At 37.6% G+C, this 26,190-nt stretch overlaps 1 protein-coding gene across 3 annotated transcripts in view; it reads left to right on the top strand.

Moving 5' to 3' along the window:
- The window catches only part of STPG2 (sperm tail PG-rich repeat containing 2), a 181,563-nt gene extending 156,118 nt beyond the window's left edge, over positions 1-25,445 (top strand). For all 3 annotated transcript variants that reach the window (XM_087723775.1, XM_087723774.1, XM_087723773.1), the window contains 2 exons: positions 23,042-23,193; positions 25,177-25,445. In XM_087723775.1, the coding sequence (XP_087579901.1) occupies positions 23,042-23,193; positions 25,177-25,210 (186 nt within the window). In that variant the 3' untranslated portion in view covers positions 25,211-25,445. The remainder of the gene's footprint in view (positions 1-23,041; positions 23,194-25,176) is intronic.
- The last annotated feature ends 745 nt before the right edge of the window (positions 25,446-26,190 follow it).

Below are 26,190 nucleotides of genomic sequence, written 5' to 3'. Positions count from 1 at the left end.
AAGATAATTTTGTAATAAACTAAGTTATACTGTTAACATGATTGTAATTATACTCCTGAAGCATTTCAGAAATCAGCATTCTGCTGCTTCTGAATAAAACAGCAATTAACTTAAAAACCTTTCTTGCCCTGAAGGAATGAAAAATTACATTTCATAGTACAGTACCATGTGGATTTGAATTTACCTCTTCCACTCTCATGTGAAAAAACTACATTATATGCTTGCTGATATTGCCATAGATTGACCTTAATGGAAAAAGTTGACTTTTTCTAATATCGTATCTTGAAACTGCTCAGGTAATGTAAAATATTGCAAGATGGTTTTTATGTGACTATTAGTTATTTAAATAAACATCTGTCTCAAAAATTGTTACTGCTAGCTGTTAGGTGAATCTTGATATCATTCTAAGTGGTATGCTTGCCCATTCTAATGTTCTTTTATAACTTATTCATAATAGGGTTGTTGATATTTCCAAAGGCTATTTTAATTTATTCTTCATCAAGTAAATGTCAGTGTTATAAAATAACCTTCCTTTCTAATCACAGTATCCTATCTTGCGCTATGGGTTAGGAGACAATATAAAAACCCATCCGTCCTGTTTTTAACTCTGCTGATAATTTTCTGCTCTGCAGTATCTTTAGATACACCAGCACGATACTACTGGGTGTCCTTCAAGTTGCTCTCTGAAAATTTGGGGAGCTCTAGTCAAAACAGAACTGAAAGCTGTACTTTGGAGATACTGTATGCAGCATGCTTAATCAATCAGACTGACCCAAGATGTATAGCACCTTAAAGTAGCTGCAAGCACTCAGTGGAGAGGCTAATTGTAGGCTTAACTCCAATGTCACCGCATAAAATTAGCGTTCTGCTTTATCTTTGGCATTGCAAAGGATTAAGAAGTGGGGAACATTTTATTAATGCTCCAGTACTGTTACTACTGTAGAGAATTGCTCGATTTGGTTACAGAGTTGTGGTAGATATTTGGAGTGTACCAGAGGTGGTATTTAGCCAGTTTGGACTGGTTTGCCCATCAGCCTTGCTTCTTTGCTTCATAACTGATAATAATATAACAAGTCTTTCACTATTCTAAAAATTTTAAATCTAATAAAATGGGATTGCAACTTGCTCAGTTGAAAGTTTCACTTTGGTACAATTGTACCAACCACAGTAATTCTAGGAAGTGCTTCATAGCAATTGTCATCCATTAAAGAGATTAGATGTATCTGAATGCTATTTGTCTGTGAAACACTATTCTTTTTTACATTCCTCTTGTTTGGTTTCTTGCTATAACTATTTATACAGCAAAAATGTCAGTGAAGTCACAGTTTGCTGTTTATATATTGACTTTATTCCTGCAATGGCCTGCTGGGTTGGCTGTATTGACTCAGCTGGTTGAAAACATTTGCGATTGATCCTGCTTTTCCATTGCTTTATCTTTCTTTCAAAGGAAGTCACTTAGGGACAAGAAGACACTTCATTGTAAAGGAGAACATCATTATTGTTCTGCAATTTAAGTCTTTAAACAGTGCAGAGAAAGTAGTGATTGTGAGCCTAATATACATGGCCTGAATGTTTTTCTTGATTGCTAAATGGTTTCCTTTTGCTCTTAGAACAGCGTAATAATGCTTTGATTGAATGGGGGGACTTAAAGAGTTCTCCCGAGTTCCATAAATCACAAAATGCCTTCTTCAAACTGTGAACACTTTCCGCTGCAAAGTATATGCCAGAAAATGGCTTACAATATTCTATTCGGTGGTTTTCTGGGGTGCTTTGATGTAATTTTGTAGTAAATTGTTTTTATTTAAAACATTCAAATGAAAGTTTGGGAGAAGTTGAAATTACATCAATTTGATTATGATAAAGTAGACAAGAAAACAACCGTTTTAAAGCCATAACAACAAAATGCTGCCTTTTTAAATTAATTTCAAAAATCCTGCGTTAGCATCATTATCTACAAAGCAAAATCTTTTCACTAAACTTTCTATTGGATGTTAGTAACAAGTCTCTTTTTACTGATGTTATTTTTATACCAGCTTTAATTCTGACTATCAACACTATTAAAGATGTGGTAAAAATAGGATTTATTTTGATCAGGCCTAATTTTAAAAATTCATAGCGGTTAGAACTGTATGTGCTGAGAAAAAGAATACTGCTCCCCAGTAGTTTCAGGAAGTTTCAAAAGAATTGTATGTTATCAATATAATTTTAGTGCTATTATTATTTATTGACATTGAACATTTTAATGCAATAACATAACCAGTCCAGTATTCAACGTCAAAGTTCTGGAACAATTTAAATGCTCTGCTTTTTATGATATCTGTTAGGAATATAATGTAACTGTTGGGTTGGCAATATATAAACCATGTAACAATGCTATACCTGTTTCCTTAAATCATACTGTAAAATGTGATTGGTTGCTATTTTCCTCAATTGGCCATAAGAGGGAGCCAGAATGACTGTTAGCTCTCTGTTAGATGCTGGGCTGATCTGATCTAAGTGTTTTGAAAGCTGGCTGTTAGAAAGTGCCGTGAGCTATTGTAAGTTTTGCAACTGCTAGCAAACTTTGACTACCGGACTTGTATGATTATGGATTATGTTATTTGAATTATCCCTTAACTGAAAGACATTGATGACTGACTGTCTTATCCGTGTATGACTTGGACTGTTTTATGGACTCTGATACCTCTATTTCCATGAAAGTAAAAGCCTATTTAAACTGCAGTGTCTCTGTATGCTGGTTTGTGTGTTCTCCAATACAACTCTCACAACGCTTCTCTGAATGCACTCGCTCTCCCAACGGGGAGCTTATCTAATAATATCCATGAATATATGGCAAGTTGGGTCAAGCAGATCTGATTCCTCTGTAACTTTGCAAATTTGCAAATGTCAGGGGAAAGTACAGATTTCCCTTCATACTGCATTTAACTCTCAAATCTATTTCCAGGATAGCCGATTTGTACTAGAATTGCTTGCTTTTCTTGGGGTCTGGATGCCGTTGAACTGAGCTCCTTGCCTTGACTTCTCCTTTCTCTCCCCCCCCCCGACATAAACTACCTTAAACTGGGAGAAGATACCTTTGTTATGTCCTGTTCTGATCAATTAACCTGGTACTATACTGTATTTAATTCTACCTGCTTACTTTTCTTGTTTTATTTTTGATGAGACAGGAATCAGTAACAGATAGTTTCTTCTCTTAGTCATATAAACTGAGTATTCTTCCAGTTCCCACATTTCTATATTCTCAGATGTCTGATTCATTGTAGATTTGATTGCTCTGAAATCATTGTGAATTAACCACTTCCAGCTTTGGATTATGAAAATCTCTATTTTTATGTATTTATTGTTACATAGATCATTGCTGTTGCATTGCCTTGTGTTATTTCAGACTGATGGATGGATGGATGGATGGATCAAAATGAGATGGCAAGAATAAATTGGATTTAATATGGATTCCTTAGAGAAATGATCCTTTACAAAAGAATAAAAATGTTAAATGTTTTGCTTCTAGACTTTTGCTTAATGTAAATGTAGGTCACATGAAATTAGAATTTGAACAACACTGCTTCACATTATATGAAGCCCTCCCCCCCTAAAATCAAATGCAAGGTACAGCACAGCCCTAAAAATATTGTCTCTTTCCCCCTCATTTATCCATCTTTCATAATTTCAAAACATTTTGCTTTATGCCACAGAGCTGTGCAGTAGTAGTACTAAAATTTGCCATACCTGACAGCAGATGACTACGGCAAATGGCATTGTTTATAATCCAATTTGTAAAAGAAGTTAAAATAGATGAGTCTGCTGAGGACAAGTACCAGGGATTGCCAATACCAGTGCTCTGTTGATATTTGGAATCAGATTAGTTTGAAGGCCTAATTCACTAAGCAACAAATATGTTCTTGTGATTCTCATTTAATGACCAGAGAACAGGAAATGAGGCAGGTTACCTACAGCAGGCTCCCATGTATGTTTGCTGTTCATTGGGACTTTTAAAATAATATACACATACAGACATGCACATACACTACACATATATTTGTGTGTTCATGTGTGTATGCCTGTGTGTGTTCCATTTTTTACATAGCATAAACTTGAAAGAAAGAATAGACTGTAAATGTAGAGAAAGAAAGAAGTTCATATTGCTTTTTATGTAACCTTGTTTACAGATTTTATGTATCCAGAATTCTATAGTTTTATACTTTTTTTTTTAGTTACTGCAAATGATAATCAGCCTGACGTACAAAATGAGATGTTTTCCAGCTGGTTGTATATCATAAGGTCAATACATGAAATTCCTAATATACTTGTATTAGTTAGCAACCAAAGAATATTCACAATCTGACGGTTTTTTTGCTAACAGTTTGTAACATAGTGTAGTGAAAGCATAGATGAAATTTTAATTAGCAGTACATTGGCTTTAATTGAATTTTTGAATGTTTGAGAGTATTTCTGTAAATAATGATATGCTGTGCCTTTTTTTTTCTTGCATTGCTTTGATTCTCAAAGCCTTAGGGTGCCACATTAAATCTAAAGCAGAGTAATGAAGACAATTGAGACAATAGATGCTTGGCTTCCTATGCTCCTTTATGTTTTATGATTAAATTACAATCTATCATTCAGGATTAATGAGCTAATCCTGGGAGCCATTTCTGCATTTAAAAGGACCATAGGGTATAATCTAACACTGTCATTAGTTGTATTGTATTGGAATCACAAACTTTAATACTATGCCATTTTCCAGTATAAAGTGAGATGAGCTCTTGCTACTGATGATCAACTCTGGTCATGTTATCTCTTGGGGAGAGAAGGTTGATGAGATAAATTTGCCAATCACGGTTGGATTCTATTATATTTCATAATTTATCCTCTTATCTATCAAAACTGCAAATGCCAGAATTCCTGTAGTATGAACAATTGGTACAAATTGTGTTAATATGTGTTCTGCAGATAACAATCTTACCATAGTTGGGCTGCAAAATGAAAAAAGAGAAGCATACCTTTTATGTACAGGGTGATCTAGTCTCCAGGATGATATAGTGCAGGGGTGTCAAACTCAATTTTATTGAGGGCCCTCTGCCAGCGAAAACAGAGCTTGAGGGGCTGTATGTGCCCCCCCCCCCAGGGCCTCATTTTTGGCTACGACCGCCTCCTGTAGCTCTCTGCCAGTGAAAATGAAGTTCGGGGGGGGAGGCTGCACATGGCCCCCATGAACTCTGTTTTTGCTGGCAGAGGGATGCAGGAGGCAGTCCCGGCTGAAAATGGAGCCTGGGAGGGGGTCCTCCCAAGCTCCATTTTCACTGGCAGAGGCACTATATGCTGGTCCTTCACTGTTACCAGGGCAGCCCCGGGAACCAGATCTAAGCACCCCATGGGCCGAATCCAGCCCACGGGTCTTGAGTTTGACACCCCTGATCTAGTGTTAAGATGCTGGCCAAGTAGCATTATAATCACTGCTAACAATGAATTGTACTTGGCTTAAGCTGAGTAAATGTTGGCTAATATTTTGACCCGACTAACATGTAAAGAAATTATATGTGCAAGGATAAACCAGCATCAAGAATGCTAGGAAAATGTTTCCAGCAATGTTGTATCTAATCTGTTGTCAGTAGTTAGCACATTCCTTTGCATTTACAGAAATACAGATTATTCTTGTTTTGATTTGCCAAAAGTACCAATCAAAACCCTTTGATTTATACAAGAAAGGTTACTAGCTAACACATGAAGTCTAAGGAGAAAGACCTTGCATTTCTAGCAGGAAACATTCTGTGCTACTATGAAATATGAACGTGATGGAAGGCCGAGTCCCAGGAAAATTTATTGCTTCCTCGGCAGCTGGTCTATTTAGCCCTGCCAATCATTTCCTCTCCTTTCAGTTCTGCAAATGCATGTAGCACTGTTGATTTCCTACTGTCCAAACAGCCTCTAGAAGTGTTTTGCTCAGGAGTAAGTAAGTAAACTTCTTTACCATAATGCATTTCACAAATGAAGTACATTATAGAGTTCTGTGGGAATATATTTTTTCTGCACTACATTTATAGATTTATTAAAATTTCTAAAGGTAGTCCTCAACCTATGACCACAATTGAGTCCAAAATTTCCATTGCCAAGCAAGAAAGTTGTTAAGTGAGTTTTGCTGTATTTTTACAGCCTTTCTTACCACTGTTGTTAAGTGAATTACTGCAGTTGTTAAGTTACTAATGTGGTTGTTAAGTGAATTTGGCTACCTCATTCACTTTATTTGTCAGAAGTGACCCTTGTCACATGACCCTGGGACACTGCAACCATGCCAGTTGCCAAGCATCCAAATTTTGATCACACTACTATGGGGATAAAAGATAGATTGATAGATAGATAGATAGATAGATAGATAGATAGATAGATAGATAGATAGATAGATAGATAGATAGATAGATAGATAGATGATAGATAGATAAATAGATGACAGATAGATAGATGATAGATAGATAGATAGATGATAGATAGATAGATAGATAATAGATAGATGATAGATAGATAGATAATAGATAGATAAATAGATGATAGATAGATAGATAGATAGATAGATAGATAGATAGTTGTAAGTATGAAAAACAGGTCATAAGTCACATTTTTCAGTGTCATTGTAACTTCAAATGGTAAATGTGAGATGGTTGCTCCTGGTTTGTCCCAGATTGGGCAGCGGAGCAAGGCTCCCCCCACCCGTCTGGATAGCGTTGTGCACAGGAGCACGCCCGAACCGGTAGTAAAAATATTAGAAATCCACCACTGCACTAAACAAATGGTTGTAAGTCAAGGACTACTGTATTAAGTTTGTTCTCAGTATCCCAGTCCTATGGACAAGAAACAAATAGTGAATTCAATAGTATTTATTCTCAGGTAAATTGATAGCAATAGTACTTAGACTTATATACCACTTCACATTAATGAAACAATTTACAGTATGGTTCATATTCAATATGTTCAAATACCTATAAATTTTTGTAGAGCTAATTTTTAAAGCAGGAACGATATCATCATCATCATAGTCTTTATTGTCATTGTACATCATGTATACAATGAAATAGTATAGCATATACTTATCATTTATTCCCTCAATTTAGCATGGACCATTTGTGTTCATAAATAAATAATGATTAATATTGGATTATATAAATCTGTCCAGCAGTAAGATTTTTGGGGGGTCCTATTTAAGTATTTGGATGAGTCTTTCAATATGTATGAAAAGGATCATGGACATTTCCCCCCATACATTGGGAAAAAATACATTTGGCCACGTACATTTAACCATGTATGTGGCAAAACTCATTGTAGCCATTTGTTTGTGTCTAGCAAATCTTCTAGAGCATGAAAAGTCTGCTGTTCTCTGAAAAAAATAAGCCTAAAAGGTATCTTACAATAACTATAATTATAAATAATAATTGCTGCCAAAGTGCTATCATTTTTATAAAACAGAACTACAGTAAAATAAATTGGTATGCAGCAATATGACTTAAATTACCTAATTTCCAAAGGGACATTACTCTTCATACATATTCAGGGCATGTAATAAAAATTGTAACACTATGTTTCCTGTGGGAATGCAACTGAAAGGCAAGCAGATCTTAGTTTCCACATGACACGATTAGGAAATAATTAAACTAATTATCATTGCAGATAATGCAGTTTGAAAGTGAAGAAAATCTAAAGATGAGCTTTTGATATGAGCTCTCCTTCATGAGATGATGCATTCTGTGTTGTTGAGCTAAACGCTGGCATAGACAAAATGCTACAATGTGGTGTACAGTACCTACTTTTGATTGGCAAACAAGTCAATGTATGTTTCTCTCAGATTAATTTATTTTCTGGAACAACAATGTCATTCTGATTTTTTGGAAACTGTAATAGAGAATGAGTGGAAATGAAAATATAGAGGGAGCCAAGAAAGAATGATTAAAGGACAGTTTCCTACATGTCAGAGGTAAAGGTTCCCATCGTGTATATATGCTAGTCGTTCCTGACTCAAGGGGGCGGTGCCAAAGAGCCAGCACTGTCCGAAGACGTTCTCTGTGGTCATGTGGCCGGTATGACTAAATGCCAAAGGTGCATGGAATGCTGTTACCTTCCCACATATTTGGGCTTCCTATTTTTCTACTTGCATTTTTACGTGCTTTCGAACGGCTAGGTTGGCAGAAGCTGGGACAAGTAACGGGAGTTCACTCCATTATGTGGCGCTAGGGATTTGAACCGCTGAGCTGCTGACCTTTCTGATCAACAACCTCTACATCTTAGCCACTGAGCCACCGCGTCCCCTGCGTCCACCGTGTATGGGCCTCTCTACTTTCAGAAATGAGATGCTAGGTGAATAGCATATTCAGTCTTTCCTGTTCTTTCCAGAGAAGAACTTGAGCAAGTAAATATTGCTGATAGATGAATCATAATAGGAAGAAGAGGCTAATAATATATTGGAGGGAAAACAGTATTAGGTGATTTTTATGTTAAATAATCACAGCCTAAAATAAGTATATAAGAGAAATATAGGGTTGACATTTATTTTGGTAGCGATGTATTTGTTTGCCAGATAACATCTATATTTTTTTTCAGATTTCAGGTTTGCATTTCATCAGTTTTAAGTTATGTCACACTGTACTTGTCCAATGAACTTCAGGATTCAATAATTCGCTTGAACTATTTTAGTAAATGTCACCTGCTCTGAAACGAAAGGATCTCAAATGATTAGCACCGTGCATTAAATGCTTTTAATCCTTAAATGGTGAAATCTCTGGCAGAAAATCTCTTCGGTTTAGTTAGATCTTTAGTAGGTGTACTGATGTAGGGAAAAGACTTTGGGTGACAGGGCAAAGAGATACTACCTAAGGTATGATCACATAAGAGACGGCATATCTTATGAGCTACGGTAGCACAGTGATTAGTACTGCAGAGTGCAGTACTGCAGGCTACTTCTGCTGACTGCCAGCTGCCTGCAATTTGGCAGTTCAAATCTCACTGGCTCAAGGTTGACTCAGCCTTCCATTCTTCCGAGGTGGGTAAAAATGAGGACCCAAAATGTTGGGGGCAATATGCTGACTGCTTAGAAAGAGCTGTAAAGCGGTATATAAGTGCTATTGCTATTGCTATTTCTGTCTGCAACATAGTTCCCCACACTTTTTCATAATCAGTAAGCTAATTCCACTGTTCAGGTTGGTGAATTTTCATTGACTAAGAAAAGACCTTAAATATGAATGTACGGCAAGCAGAAAACAACTATGTCTAGAATTTTACAGGATAATTTCCATGAGTTAATCAGGCCAATAACACTATAAAAACCAGATTTGGAACCTCTGTAGAAATAAAGTGATAAGTAAATTTTAGTTCTAGAGTATGTCATTTTATGTTTTAAATTACAAAATCTCCAATTACACTTAATAGAAACTACATTCCTATCAATTACTGATCTGCCAGATAATTCAGGATTACTTGGTAAACAATTAAATCATTGTTTTTTCCCCTACTCATGTATCTGCTTGTTGACATTTATATTTTACCAGTCTTCTCTGAAACTCAAGATGACGCACAAAGTGGTCTCAAGGGCCGTAGTTCTCAATCCAGAGTGCAGATTTGCTTAATTTCAAGAAACTATTTGCCTTCAGTCTAAACTTTTTGAAATCATATGAAATGGAAGGATCATAAGTAAATGATAGAACATGTTTTGGAGCATAAGATTTGGGTAATATATTTTGTGACCTTGGCTTGTCATTACCAATCAAAGCAAACAATTGTAGATCAGTGGGTGTTTCAGAAATGTGTTTCTGAAAACCTGGATATAGAAATGAGTTCCTATTGGTAATTAAATTTATCTAGCTATACACATATAATAATGATGCATTATTACAGAAGATGTTTGGTTACTTAGGTTTGACAAAAATGTCAATAAACTTATCTTCCATGGAATGAAGCACCAGAATCACATTGAATAAGTAATTATAGCCACTGTAATATTTATTATCTTAAATCTACATGCTGTAGTCACTTTCCTACATTGTGAAGCTGTTCTGATAAATTTTGGCTCATTTCATTGTTTCCATTATCCATTACCATTTTATTAATTGTGAAAAATATCTATTAACTTTTAATTGTGCCACAGGTATAGAAAATAGGTAAGACTGCTCATATAAAAATTGGTTATATGTGTTCTTTAAATGTCCTATCTGGTGTCAACTAAAATGCTTGGGATTACCTTTTTTCTACTAAATGGGCTAAATTGTAAGAGTGGGAACAATTAACAGTCCATTAAAACTGGCTTTGTTCCACTGATTTCAACAGTATGGTTCCTTTGTGAGTCATTTGTGATTAAATCTTTTTGTGTAATATTAAGAAATCTTCCCACTCAGACTCTTAAAAGAAAGTAATTCCATTTCAGTGCTCTCCATTGCTAGTCTGTGTCATTCTTAAAAGAATTTGACTTTGATCATAACAATGGCTGTGTTTTTAAGGTCAAGAGCTTAGGCATCTCCATTCTTTCCACTTTCTGAGAACTGGACCTTGAGATAGTGAAGTAAATGAAAAGCAAGTATTATATTCATATTTACAATTGAAAACCCTGAACAAAATCCAAGTCAAGAGTAGCTTTGATATCATGCTTCAATAGCATGATAATCACACTTCCATCTAGGTTCTAGAATCAATATCAGCTGATTAGTGCAGCTTATTTCTTTTTCATCTGTGCAGAGAAGTATATCAACTGAGTTAATATACATCCGGGAGGAAGTCAGCACGATTATCGAAATCTCTGAAGTTTTACATAAGTCATGTGTCCAACAATGGCAATACTTTTTTCTTTTTAAAAATGCACTGCGAAATCTGTAGTTGTTGAAGTTACCGGATGTAATTGAGAAATGGCAATGCATTTGAAGTTCTACCAAAGTGCTGCATTTGGATCATTTTGGTAAGAACTAACACATGATCTTGAAAGAAGAATAGCTCATGTATCAGTTATTTCCTAAGACAAAAGCAAAGATGATATTTTTTTTGAAACAAAACAAGATGGTCTTCATTAAACATGGATATGAGGGCTCCTCATATATATTTTCCAATACCAGAATAAATATTTTGATCAGTATTTTTTTCTTGAACAAAAATAATTTAGGCAAGAAAGAGGATAGAAACAAAACTAATAGTCTCGAATTTCACAGACAAAAGCGAAGTTGGTTTTAGGTTTTCAGATACTGCTTCAAATGGTCAATGGATTCCTAATTATATTGTATAAGGCAAATGCCATATTTTCCATATTTCTGAGAATTTTATCTTTTCCATTCTCTTTAATTTTTATTTCTTTCAAATCGATGTTCGCCATTGTGTTCGAAGAGGACCTTGACATCAATCAGGTTGTGGGCTGTCCACGATGTGTCCGCAGGTGCCTGGTAAGGCCTAGACGGGCATGAAATCTTCTACCACATGTCGGGCAGACATGTGTGGGCACCATTGTTGCAGCATTTGCTGCTCTGGCTCTGCGGGGTGCTCGCTTCTCTTGTGCTATGGTTGTTCTTCTGTCCTCAGATGCCTGGCAGCCTTGGTGGATCAGCATGCGGCATGTCGCTCGATCTTGTGCCAGGGTTTCCCAGGAAGTTGTGTCAATTTTCAGGGACTTGAAGGAGGCTTTCAACGTGTTTTTGTATCACTTCCTTTGTCCCCCTTGCGATTGCTTTCCTTGAAACAGCTCACCATAGAGGATCTGTTTGGGGATGCAATGGTCCGGCAGCCTGCAGATTTATTACTGGAGAATTACTGCAGAAATGAATAGCAGTATTCTTTACTAAAATTGAACGATTTACATTTGCTTTAACTAGGTTATATTATTTTCTCAGAACTGAATAATCGGAACCCCTACGGGTATATATAATTCTTCATGTGACTTTTGATGAATTGAATGAATCCAGGAATCATTACCAAATAATAAGGCATTAATAGAAAACAATCATATAGTTACAGGAATATTTTTCAACAGAATAATTCCTGATACCACCCCAGTGTAATATTAGCATTAATATGGATGCTTAACACCATGTGTGACATAGAGCACTGAGCTGTCGATCCAGAATGTGGATGCATTCAGTGTGCGGTTTAGAATGAATTGAGATTGGGAATTATTGAATATTTTAGCTAGTCGGTTTGCTGACTGTTTTGTGGGGTTTGTCAAGTGCGTCCCTGGATGGTATGGGTTGCTTTGGGGAGATGAAGTTTAATAGCAGAGGAGTGGATGCGTGATTAGAATGGCAAAGAACAATAAGGGAGGGGGCTCCCACAGTGTCCCTCATGGGTTAAAAAATTCTAAATTAGAGGAAAAATGGAAATCAAAGTACTGATGGAACAAAGGGAGATTAATTTTGTTTTATTATTCTTTTCAATTTCATTTACATGCCATCCATATCACTGTCTAGAATGACTAGGGAAAAAGGACTAGATTATTTTGAAGGATGGGAAACTGAACATCAGAGTCCAGTTCTCATTTCTGATACCCAGTCCTCAAAAGTTTTTCTCATTCTAGACGAGATACAAACATGTACAAAGGAATTCATTTACAAAGGCATTTACTTAATCATACTATCACAAACAATGGCAGGCAGAGTGTTTTGAGCACTCCCAAATTTCTTTAAAACTTGCCTACAAGACCTTTCTTGTAACCAAAGTCCAAAGCAGCAGACAGAAGTGTCATTGGACAGAGCCCAATGGTCTCAGTATCACAGGCAGATCATTGACTGCTCTGGAGTCTGAGGATATCCGTTTCCACAGGCAGGAGTCAGGACACAAATCAAGAGTTTCCTAGAGATGGATCACTTGTTCCCACAAGGAAATTAGGTCACATCTTGAGACGTTATCTTGTCTGAGCATGGGACTATAGGCAACTCCAAGGTCTGCAAAGCCCTCAAAGTCAGATAAGATTTGACTGGTCTAATTAATAAGGGAGGACAAAGGTAATTTTAAAATTCAAAACATGAACATTGCAAAGCACTTAGTAACAGTGGTGGTGTGCAGAAATGGGACTCAACAGGATAATCAATAATCTTAGCCTGTGCAATGAAAATAAATCCTAGAGAACTGATTGGGAGAATAATACAAAAAGCATTATGCACAAAACAAGTAGGCGTCACTGTGCAAAGCACAAAATATCATGTTATACTTACCCTAGCTCAGGGGTGGGTTTCTGTACCGGTTGGTACTGGTTGCTTCATGGTAGTGGACCTGGGTACTTGAGAGACCGCCTACTGCCAATTACCTCCACTAGACCGATACGATCGCATCGATTAGGCCTCCTCCGAATTCCATCTTCCAGCCAGTGCAGACTGGCAACTACCCGGAGGAGAGCCTTCTCGGTGGCTGCTCCGACCCTCTGGAACGAACTCCCCGTGGAGATTCGGACCCTCACCACCCTCCAGTCCTTCCGCGCTGCTTTAAAGATCTGGCTGTCCCGGCTGGCCTGGGGTTAAGATTCTAACCCCACCCGAATTGTGTGACTGCTGTGTTTTCTTTTTAATATGTTGTACTGTCTTCATGTTGGAAAATTGTTTGTCCTTCCCCCCCCCCTTTTTGAACTGTGAGCCGCCCTGAGTCCCCCCAGGGAGAAGGGCAGCATACAAATAAAGGGAAATGAAAAAAAAATGTACACACATGCCGCATGTTGCTCGCACACATGCCGCATGTTGCTCACACACATGCACAGTTGACTGTAATTTGTTCTGCACATGCGCAGAAACATGCCATCAATGGCAGAAAAGACCGGGGAACTGGTTCGGGGACGTGGCCAGCCTGGGTCACTGCCGGTTCTGCGACCCAGGCCGAATCCCGCTACCAGTTCGGCCGAATTGGGAGCAACCCACCTCTGCCCTAGCTGGTTTGTCTTAGATAATATGGACATTTCAAGACTGGGCCATTTTTCCTTGTGGAGAGATGCCTTGCTCCTGAGAGTTTGTTGCCTAGCTGTTAATTTTGCAGTTGCATGTAGGAAGAGTTGTTTGAGAGTAGTTCCTTTTAATTAATATTAAAAAGTGCCAACAATTAGATGGTGTCCATATTCTCTGCTCAAGGATATTATTCTTTATCATATTCAGACTTTTTTTTGGCATTCCCCATTTTTCTTTATTCATTTCCGGGGATCGCAGAAGAACTCAGTTAATAGGTCACACCCCAGTTTTGCTTAAATGAAAAAAGAGGAACATGAGTAGGAATGATACTCATTTGATTGTATAGCCACTGGCAAACCTTAATTGCTATACTTTCAAAGATTATATTTTGTTATAATTATCCTAGGTTAAATTCCAGTGGGGAACTCTGTTATAGCATGAAAAATTATACAAAATCTGCCACTCTTATTATTAATTTCAATTTATAATGGACTTTTTCATAATAGGTAATCAGGAATCTAGCTTTGTAAGTATTAGGGAACTTAGTAGACCATAAAATCTGATAGTCTTCACTACATTGTGGCTTTTCTCTCCTGAAACAAGACTAGATGGGTATACATGCCATCATTTTCACGCAACTCTCCCCTTTTTCCATTATTATTTCCTTTGATAGAATTTCTTACATTCCATACTGATATCAAATATGTTTAAAAATCTTCCTGATTATGTGCTGTTGGTAACAAACGAATGTTCAAAGGATGTCTTAATATTTACATACTCCTTTGTTACCATTCTTAATTTTGCTGTCCAGTCAGATGTCAAATAATTACAATAATAGCATTTCAGACAAGTTATGTCAGCCTTATGCATACCATTAATGCATTAATGTGTCAAAACAACAGTGAATGACACAGCTCCAGGCAGTCTTAAAAGCTACTAATGGCTGCCCCACTCCAAGGAATTGATTTGCAAGCAACCCTAAAGCTATAAAACTTTCTCACTGATATATGGTTTCACAAGCTTTGTACTTACGAGTCACCTCACTTTTGGCAGATAGCTAATAGTTGCTTTAATATGAAAGCCATCCACAGAAACAACATGCTTCATTTTGCCCTCTTAGACAATTAGTAATGAATGTCACTGGTAAAAAGACATCCCTTGTCAAATTCAAATATGCTTTTCTGGTATTTTGCAAGACAAAATCAGATTTACAAAGATGTTGATATTATGAGGTTTTCTGTATTTGTATTAATTAAGTTCAGTTTATTGGATAACCAAGCAGAGTTAAACCATTTGTAATATTAAAGCATTGAAATAACAAGATAAAGCACAGTATGAGAAAAATGGGTACTCATTGTTAATTGGTTCCGGTAGATGCGACAAGTACTAAAAAGGACAAGTGCCAAACCAACCCCAAGACTTAACATGTGATATTTTGTTTCGACTAGGAAGGACTTCTTTTTCCTCTATCTGGTATTTTCCCAGCATGATTGACTTCCTGTCTGTCCTCTGCAGCCATCTCCCTCCTCCTAGCATGGCTGACTTCCTGTCCATTCTCCATTGTCCCCATTTTCTTATCACAGTGTTTCAAGTACCAAAGAAATGATGAGTACCAGGACATTTTTGTGTCAAAATGTGTCAAGTACCAAATTTGACAAATTTTGAAGCAGTCAAGTACTGAGATGCCACTACAATGTTTACTACAGATTACAAAGTTAATAAGCTACCAATTGAACTGCCATTAATTTTTAAAATTTCTAGTATTGGAAAACATTTTCTTAATACATTGAATCTGTAACAATTGTAACGTATTATCTTTAATTTAATATTATCAATTAAACTTGAATGTATTAACTCTTTTCCAGATGATAAGCGGTCATCTTTGTCAGAAAGAAATCGATCAGATTTGAGAGCTTTGCATTATGTAACACCACAGGATAGGCATCCTGTTGACACTTGATTCTCTAGGCCCGGACTATGTATACCAGGGGTAGTCAACCTTTTTATACCTACCGCCCACTTTTGTATCTCTCTTAGTAGTAAAATTTTCTAACCGCCCACCAGTTCCACAGTAATAGTAATTTATAAAGTAGGGAAGTAACTTTACTTTATAAAATTTATAAAGCAGAGTTACAGCAAATCCCTACCGCCCACCATGAAAGCTGGAATGCCCACTAGTGGGCAGTAGGGACTAGGTTGACTACCACTGATGTCAACTCTCATTCAAATGTCTCAGTATTAATGAACTGCAATCCCTTCTGCTGATAAATCATTGGGGAATATAGGAGACTAGAATTATTAGGTAGCTTCACCACCTTGAGTTGACCAAATGTAAAGGTGGTATAAAAATCTCATCATTATCACCCCTAATTTAAATATCACACATAGAGTTGCTGATTAGAACATAGAATAATAGAGTTGAAAAGGACTTTGGAGGTTTCTGGTCTTACTCCCTGCTCAGGAGTCGCTATACACGTGATGGCAAACCTATGGCACAAGTGCCACAGGTGGTATGCAGAGCCATCTCTGCGGTCATGACAGCTGTTGCCCTAGCCCAGCTCCACTGTGCATATGCGCATGTCTTGGCTTCCAGGTTGGTGCAAGAGGCCTTCCAGACCCAAAACAGGACGCGTGGGCACATGTGCATGCATTGCATTATGGGTGTGGGTGCACGTACCCGCTATCGCACATGTGCATGCACACTTTTGGAACGCAATGAGAAAAAGGTTAGCCATCACTGCCCTATACCATTTCAGACAAATGGCTGTCCAGTCTCTTTTTGAAAGCCTCCAGTGATGGAGCACCCCAAACTTCTGAAGGCAAGCAATTCCATTGTTCCTCCGCTGTTCTGTTCTTCACTGTTCTTCGGTTCTTCTATTCAGGCCACATGTGAGCCATAACTCAACGGAGCAGGCATGACAATTATGAATACAGCCCCACAAGGAAATATGAGATGGGATTAAAGAGGAGGATATAAGCCGGACAGCAATTAACTTAAATGTTTACTGTTTACTATTTTCTATGGCCTACTTGGAATTGTAATGTTTGGGTGGCATGTGTTCTGAACTCTAAGCTCTAGATTCACTCTGCCTGAGTCTTCATAATCCTTCTGCTTCTGAAATATAGTTTCCAATTAAATTTGGACTTATTTTGGATTTCAGAAGCAGAGCCAGGATAATTTAAAAAGAAAGAAAGAAAAACCCCTACTATATAATTCCAAGTTCAGTGTGCCATCTAAGGTGTGAATACATTTAGTTAATACTTTCTCCGAGGCAGCTTTAATTCTCTCAGCTCCATAAACAGTAGAATTTCAAGTGCTATACTTCATTTTCAGTTGGGTTTTGCTTTCAAAAGTGCTGAAAATATAATTGAAAAAATCAAATTAAAAGTGCTAATTGTTTCTCTGCTATTCTCCTGATGCTATGTATGCTGTTGGGAAAGATTGCTTCTTCACTATTAAAGAAATTTGTCATTATCTGAATCTATATCCCGGAATCAGTAACCTGTGATAAAATGACAAGCATAAAAGAAAAAAAAAGATGGAATTAATGTAAGGGTTTTTTTTTCATTTCAAGAATTGCTGACAATTTGTAGATACTTATCAGCTCAGTTCATTCAACCTTTAAATTGTCTCTCATGTTGTACATAGCTCACATACTGTATGATCAGTAAAATTGTACCATAGTTGTGTATAATATTTGGGAGAGAATATTATTTTATCTGCTTCTAAATACATGGACTCAGCCTATTGAAATGCATGTAATATAATAATAGTATTTCCACTCTGCTCCTGAAGGTGGTCATAGACCATGGAAACACTACAGAAGCATTCAGGCAATCATTTCATTTCAGGAAACAGTTGAGGTTTATGAATTGCATTTTGAATTCATATAGTGCTTATTGCTATATTGTATGCTACAACAGAGGCATCAAGCAATCATTTAATATTCTGTGCAAATCATTCCTATTCATCATGCAATAGGAGAGAATCTCAACTTATTTCCTGTAATTTCTCTAGGGTCGATAAAAGTTTTAATATATTTAAAAATATTGCAGTGCAGTTTGTTTAAAAAAATACTAATGCAAGGAAACAAAAAGTTCTGGGTAGAAACCTGAAGGAAGTGGGAGGGCCAAGTTATGCCTATTTATTGATTCCTGTTGGAAGATACGTTGTAGAATAATCATTGAAGAGAAAGAGCAATATTGAAAACGAACAGTCTGCTACAGAGAGGATGCCGACAGGAGCGATTTGGGTTGTTTGATCATGGGATGTGTTTCCATGATGACTCCAGGCAATATCCTTTTCCAGAACTGGGAAGAATTTGTTTGGAATGTACCTTATAGACTTGATTTTGAATGAAAAATCTCTGGAAGAAATAAGCGAATTCAGAAAGTACATTAGGACTGCATCTGGATCAATGTTTCCAGGATGTGAAAACACCCAATGTGGAAAAGAATAGTTCAAACTACTTAACTTTCTGAGGTGGCGGATGTGGTGCAGTGGTTAGAGTGCAGTGCTGGAAACTACTTCAGCTGACTGCTAGCTGCAGCTCTGCAGTTGAAATCCCACCAGGCTCAGGGTTGACTCAGCCTTCCATCCTTCTGAGGTGGGTAAAATGAGGACCCAGATGGTTGGGGGCAATAGGCTGACTCTAAACCGCTTAGAGAGGGCTGTAAAAAGCACTATAAAGTGGCATATAAGCGTAAGTGCTATTGCTATTTCACTCCCTATCAAACACCGATAGAAATCAGAGGAAGGAGGTGAACCAGCACAAAACTATGCATCCCCAACCCCAGGTCTGAAGTCAACTCAAAAGAATACTATGGTCAATAGTATTGAAAGCTGTCGGGGTCAAGAAAAGTTGGAATGAATGCTCTATCTCCATCTTGCGCCTGTTACTCTAAAAGCAAGACAAATGCCATATCTGAGCCTGAAATCTGCTTGTAAAAGGTCCAGATAATCTACTGGTATCTCATCCAGGAATTTTTGTAGCTGCAGTTACCTTTGTAGTTACCTTCTCAACATGCCGTGAGTTTTCATGGGTAAGAGGACACTTGAAACTGGGGCTCCCCAGACCTTATCCAACATCCTTGTCACTATACCACCCTAGATATGGATGGAGAGATTAAAGAAGATGAACTTTGCAGATATATGCAGACTCTATTTGACGAGATAAAACATTTTTAAAAGACCGAAACATCCAGTAACATTGAGAAGAGGTTCAAACAGACATGCCCCCAATTCACTGAAATATAAGGAGGAGGAGGAGAAGGTATAGCACAGTCAGATGTTCAAGTTTCTGTTGTCCTAGCCCTGTGATGGCGAACCTATGGCACGCATGCCACAGGTGGCACACAGAGCCATGTTTGCCGGCATGGCAGCCCTCAGCCTTCCCAAATTTGTGGTTGGGTCGTTGGGTCGTTTTTCACACAGGGGGTGTTGCACACGCATGCGGGGGCAGTGGTATTGCGCACGCATGCACAGGTGGGTGGGCATGTGTGCACACGCTATAGAGAAATAGAGAAGCACCAAGTGGCTGGTTTTGGAACACCTTTAGAAAAAGGTTAGCCATCACTGTCCTAGCCAGTCTGTCCTATGATGAAAGAAAGGGACCAAAAGCACCATGCAATTTCTGTTGCAGAATGTATAGATCCCTAGGATATCTGTAATCAAGCTCAGCATATAAAGAAAGCGGTATTTCAAGAAAGCAAAAGCCTGTGTGTCCTCCCCACACAGAGACATTGCAATAGACGAAACAGAAGGGATCAAAATATTTTTGAAATGTCAGGTTTTTTCTTATATAATTGTGTAGGGTGTGTGCACAATCCAAGTGCCATTCGTTTGTTTATTTATTGAGATAGTTATTACCCAGCCTTTTCATCATGTCCTCAATTGCTGGTAATTAAACTCTGAAGATGAACAAATATGTAAAGTCTTATTTTAATTGTTTACATGACAGAAGGGGTATGAATGAGGCTCCTGACTGAACCAATATACTCAGCTTCCATCTGCATTCTTCTGCAAGTCAAATTGAACAGTTTGTCTTCCCAATAGTAAGAAGATATCACCAACCTATGTTTGAGAGACCTTAAAAGCCTATTTCTGTAATTACAGTATGGTTGCAAATATGAATAATAGACCTTTATCCAAGGCAGTATATTTTATTTCATAAAGCTGATGAAGCATTGGGACAAAATAATAGGTCTGTTGGGGAGGGTTGGAGATAATTTGATTTATGAAGGCCAATTCAGTCTTACGTTCACCTCCCAAAAACCAAACCAAACCCTGTGGATATTTGTATAGTAGTAGAAGAATAGATTTGTGTATATGTAGGGGAATGAAGTAGAGCATGGCCAAAAGAAACATTAATATGTATACACTTTTTTTGCCTTCTATTTTAAATAATGCTCAATGAAAAAAAAATTAAACAATGTTAAATTTAAATACCAAAACCATTTTTGCAGCTAGCAGAATTGCATAGCCGAAGGCTACAGTTTCAGAAAGGCTACATCTTGCATCCTTTTGAATTTTCATGAACTGCTTTTTGATTGGCTGCAATTTAATAGGAATGTAGACTATTGTACTGACAAAAGGATCTTGGTGTCGCTGCAGAATCTATTGTATGTGTTACCATTATGCCGCAGAAAGCTTATAATTAACTAATAACCTTTATCTAAAGAGAGTTTGTGTGCGTATGAAAAAGTAAATTTCAGGACCCCTACTGTTTCACGAGATGATGTTTTGTATGAACTCATTAATTTGAGAATACTGGTTTTCAAATATATTCTATTTAAAGCTGAAGGCCAATATGTTTTTTTTTGTTTGCATATTAGCATCAAACTTCCACAAAATAATGAATAAATCATATAGCATCACGTAGCAAACAATTTAAATATTTGGGTGGGTGGAGTGATTTAGCTCATGAGGGGCAATTCAAGGTTTCACTGGACTTTTTAATGTGCTTTTGTATAAACTGGTATGCAAAATCTTTCTGCTTTACTCAATAATTAGTTCTGATAAGTTATGACACGTGTGAAACCCAAGGGCTGGTTCCCTTCAAAATAAATTTGAAAGCTACTGGAACTTAAACTTGAGTCAAAAGTGAGCCTTTGGAAGAAGTTTGAATCACTTGTTTATAGGACAGCTGGTAGTCGATTTTACCAGTTTGCTGAACTGCGCGAAATCATAACAACTGGTTTGCCTGAACCGGTCCAAACCAGCTGAATCCCACCCTCTGAGGCTGGCCCAGCTGAAAAAAGAGATTGGGAGCATGTTTTCGCTGGCAGAGGCACCGTGGGCTGATCCTTCACTGTTTCCAGTCCCATGGGCCAGAACTAAGCACCCCACAGGCCGAATCTGGCCCCCGGGCCTTGAGTTTGGTATCCCTGCTCTAGATGCTAGTGACCCTCATTCAGTAGCTTGAAAAAATTTTTTTTTCCTCTCTTGGACTATCCTATGATTCCCCTCAAACAATTGTGATCTTCTGATTATTCTTGAAGAAATTTAATAAAAGCAAATAGGTACAACTACTACAGACTATTAACAAAAGTATTAATGCTTTATCCTATGCACCTTCAGTCAAGTGAACAGAATAAAAATATATTTGATCTATCCTAAAGTTGTCCCCCCCCCCAAAAAAACCAGAATTTTTATTAAGTTTCAAATTGTATTTATTGTTGGACATCTTGAATGTCCTATAACTAGGAATAACTGAGACAACAACAATAATGGTTACTGGAAATAAGCTAATTAAATTCCTTTGCATTTTTCTCCTTATTTATAGTTTTTTGTTCCAATTTGCAATTCTAAGCCAGTGTTTCACTCTGAATATATAGCTATAGGCCACACTCTCTAATTTATGTAAAACACTAATTTGGGGAACCTTTGATTCATTGTTGATTTTTCTAATGCACAGTTTTTTTGCTGACTGGTTCTGTATGATTTTGTTGTGTGCATATTTGATAACAGATTTTATCCCACGTTTTACTAACTTTTAGAGGAGAGTAGCTACCATTGCTTTTATACAGATATGGACCGTTATTCAGGGCATTTCGGTCTAACATTTGGATTATGAGTAACATCAAGGCAATTGTTTTTGCACCTATGCTCTGTTCTTCAGAGAAGCACATGCTCTCAGTGTACATAAAGTAAATATAAAATTGAGTACATTCATCAAGAATCATAAGAAACAACACTTAGCGATAGTCATAGGTTACTATAAGCAAATCATACTAGGAAACAAATAAAACAATATAAATTGTAAAAATACAAGCAATATGATTATAGTCATAAGTGTGAAGAGTTAGGTATTAGGAAAGAGATAGGTACTAGGAAGGAAGAGAAGAATAATAGTAATACAGTCTTAGTAGATAATTTGACAGTGTTGTGGGAATTTGTTGTTTAGCAGAGTGATGGTATTCGGGGAAAAACTGTCGTCGTGTCTAGTTGTTCTGGTGTGCAGTGCCCTATAGCATCATTTTGAGGGTAGAAGTTGAAACAATTTATGTCCAGGATGTGAGGGGTCTGTAGATATTTTCACAGCCCTCTTTTTGATTCATGCAGTATACAGGTCCTCAATGGAAGGCAGGTTGGTAGCAATTGTTTTTTCTGCAGTTCTAATTATCTGTTGAAGTCTGAGATGATTGGCAACCAACATTCTTTTGTCAAAAATGTATACTTATTATAAAATCAGGACATACTCTGTTTACAAATATTATATCCTTGCAAGAAAAATATATATATGAAGTGGTACTTTGGCTACTAATTTTCATTATGCTTAAATTATTTTGCTGCCAATTCATTAAAAATATGAACCTGAATAGCTCATATAAATTCACATTTCTTTGGAAGAGTGCTTACTAGAAGCCTACAGGGTTCTAATAATAATGTGTTGATGCAAATAAATAAATAACTGAGGAGTTGTTATGGGTATATACCAATTAACTCTCAAGAGGTATAGTCTCACAATTATTTTATGTATTCACTAATGTTACTGTATCTTATTGTCAAACAAATTATTAATTTAAAAATGATTCTATTTTTCCTGCATTCTAGAAGTTTGTTAGACTTCCATGTATAAGGTTAACTTTCTTTTACAAATAATGTTTCCCCCCAAAAAAACTTTCTCATATTCCTATCACAATGCATGTTTTTAAATTTTCCACAGCTCAGTCCACTTTTAAGGGATACTGTCTTGAAGAGAACATACAACGTTTCATTAAATAATCCAGTTATGATACGAGTGAGAAGTGCCATCTTTAAATCTGCAAGAGACAGAGAAGACCTTTTTTGTACATCTGATCAACAGGACTCCAAAATGTGAGTATGGCAGCCTTCTGCTTCTTTGTTTATTGATGTAGCTGATACCATCTCAAGACAATTGATTCTGTGAAGGAGCTTCCATCTGCCTCACTTCTTTCCCAATGCTCCCATTTTCTTCAACCACACAAATGTCATCGCTACGGGTGGTTCTCTATGTATGTTCACAATTGAGACCAGAATTTTTGTTTTTAAGCAGCCAGTTGTTAAGGGAGTCATGCAGAGGTGGGTTGCTCCTGGTTCGGCCCGTTTCGGATGAACCGGCGGTGGCCCGCCTGGACGCTTCTGCACATGCGCAGAAGTGTAGTGTGTGAGCGTGAGCATGAGCGAACCGGTAGTGCCGGGATTTGCAACCCACCTCTGGAGTCATGCCCAATTTTACAATTTTTTTTGCCATGGTTGTTAAGTGAATCACTGCACTGTAAATATGAAGACTCGTCATAAGTCATTGTTTTCAGTGTCATTGTAACTTTAAACAGTCACTAAAGAAATGGTTGTTACGGGTTAACAAAATCAGAAATGAGGAGGTGATAAGCTGCCCAGAAAAGCCAAGAAAATCATGAAAACCATAAAAAAGTAAAAGTTAGAATATTTTAGACAAGTGATGCGACACCCAGAAAAAATACGGAATACTTCACTTAATCCTCCAAGGAAAGTTTGAAGGCAAATGAGGTCCAGGCAAAAGAAGAACATCATGGCTTCCAAATCTGAGGGACTGGTTTGGACAAAACTCAGCACCACTTTTTCGTGTGGCTGTTCCGCTGTTGACAAAAATAGGATCACCAACATGATCTCCAATGTCCGATGACGGATATGGCACAAGAAGAAAGAAATGGTTATAAGTTGAGATCTATCTGTATTGTTCTGCATGGATAAGGAAGGGTGCTGGCTAATGGTGGAGCAGAAAATGTGATTCTCCAGATAATAACCTGCTCTCTTTGGTGATGGTGTGAAGGGTTAGGGTTATTTATGAAGTGCTGTAGCCACCAGGAGTCAAGATGGTCTTGAAGTATTTTTTAAAAACTTCAAATAAATAGAGGAATAGCTTTTCAGTGGCTTACAACTCAAGAAAATACAATGGGGCTCTACATGGGGCTGCCCCTGAAGAGTGTTCGGAGACTACAGTTGGTCCAGAATGCAGCCGCGCGAGCGATATCGGGTGTACCTAGATACACCCATGTTACACCTATCCTCTGCGAGCTGCACTGGCTTCCCATCAGTCTCCGGATGCGCTTCAAGGTGTTGGTTGTCACCTTTAAAGCCCTACATGGCCTAGGACCTGGATATCTGCAGGACCGCCTCCTGCCACATACCTCCCAATGACCTATAAGATCTCACAGGCTGGGCCTCCTCCGGGTGCCGTCAACTGGGCAATGCCGGCTGGCGACCACTCGGGGGAGGGCTTTCTCTGTAGCTGCTCCGGCCCTGTGGAACGATCTGCCTGCGGACATCCGGACCCTTCCCACTCTCTCGGCCTTCTGAAAAGCCACTAAAACCTGGCTGTTCCGGCAGGCCTGGGGCTGTTGACCCCATAATGAGGTCTAGCGCCATCTAGGATTGAGTGTATGGTGTGTTGTTTTTAAATCTATCTTTTCTTTTTCCTATATTTTAGTTTTTATTTTATACTTGTATTTGTAAGCCGCCCGGAGTCCTATGGGATTGGGTGGCATATACATTTTATTAAATTCAAATTCAAAATTCAATTCAATTTACTAATGTGAGAGCAGCATAATAATGCTTTGTAATTACTTAAGACAAAGATTCTGAGACTATTATATGGAAAAGGAAAATATCATAATTTTGAAAATCAGTGTTAAAAAGTATTTTCATACAATCTTTTAAATATCTAACTAAGGTTGGGCTTTTGAGATATGTAAGTACGATAACAAAGAAGAAGGAACAAAATGCTCCTTCTCATCTAGAAAAGGTCACTGCGGAAAACCATGTTAAATGTTCAATACTTTTTGTTATGTCTCTTTGCAGGCAGAATGAAACTTCCGTATCTGATAATAAGTGATACCATTGAAATGTCTGTTGTAAAGAAAACTGTGATTTAATGTCTTTCTTGCATCAACTGCTGAAGAACAAAACACTGACTTGCACCCTTCAGAAATACAATATCTATTCTGAGAAGATTTTTTTTGTTTCCAAACTTTTCTTGATAACAAATGCTATCATATTGTTTTTTTCTACATTCCTGATATGTATTCTTGTGTATCTTCAAGAATTAATAAAGAAACCTAAAGGCAGTATTCCCTTTTAAATTTATTATTCGAGTGTAGACATATTGTAGTTTTGGATACATAATTTTTTTAATTTATTAAATTTATAAGCCACGTAACCAGAGATGAGTTGCTCCCGGTTCGGCCTGGACCGGGCGAACTGTAGTGGTGGCGGCGGGAGCCTCTGCCCACCCACCTGGACGCTTCTGCGCATGTGCAGAAACATCACACATGCATGCGAGCAAACCAGTAGTAAAAAAAATGGCAACCCACCACTATACTTAACCCTATTTAGACTGGGCAGAATACCACACTAAATCATATTAAAATGAACAAGGATGTGAGGGCAATCTATGTGTGACATCTTTCTTCCCACAGAGTACTAGAGTTGATTCAGTTGACCTAGTTGGCTAGGTTGGAATCCCCTTCCTCCCTCATGGCTCTGTGTGCCTCCTTCCTCAAGTGGCACGTTTGATGGAAGAGGACAACCATGCCAGATAGAATAAGTGTACCAATCTCCAGTCAAGGGTATACAATAGCTGTGGTCTCCTGCTAGGCCCTCCAAACAAATTCAAAAGAAAAACAGGCATTTAGAAAAAATATCCCCACAAATTCAAAATGAGCAATATAACACATAAGATGCGACATCTACTCAAGCCCAAAGTTTGGGGAACAGCAGATTTAAAGCACCCTTTGAACAAAGTTAGGGTGAGGGGCCGAACAAATGTTTCTGGGGGAATGTTGTTTCACAGAGGAGGTATTGGAGGCTTTCAAA

This window comes from Thamnophis sirtalis, unplaced genomic scaffold (assembly GCF_051295495.1).
Source record: "Thamnophis sirtalis isolate CommonGarterSnake01/CBP01778 unplaced genomic scaffold, rThaSir2_p1.2 scaffold_10, whole genome shotgun sequence".
Classification (NCBI taxonomy): Eukaryota; Metazoa; Chordata; class Lepidosauria; order Squamata; family Natricidae; genus Thamnophis; species Thamnophis sirtalis.
The sequence above is the reverse complement of the archived record's forward strand: the minus strand, read 5'-3'. Positions and strand labels throughout refer to the sequence as shown.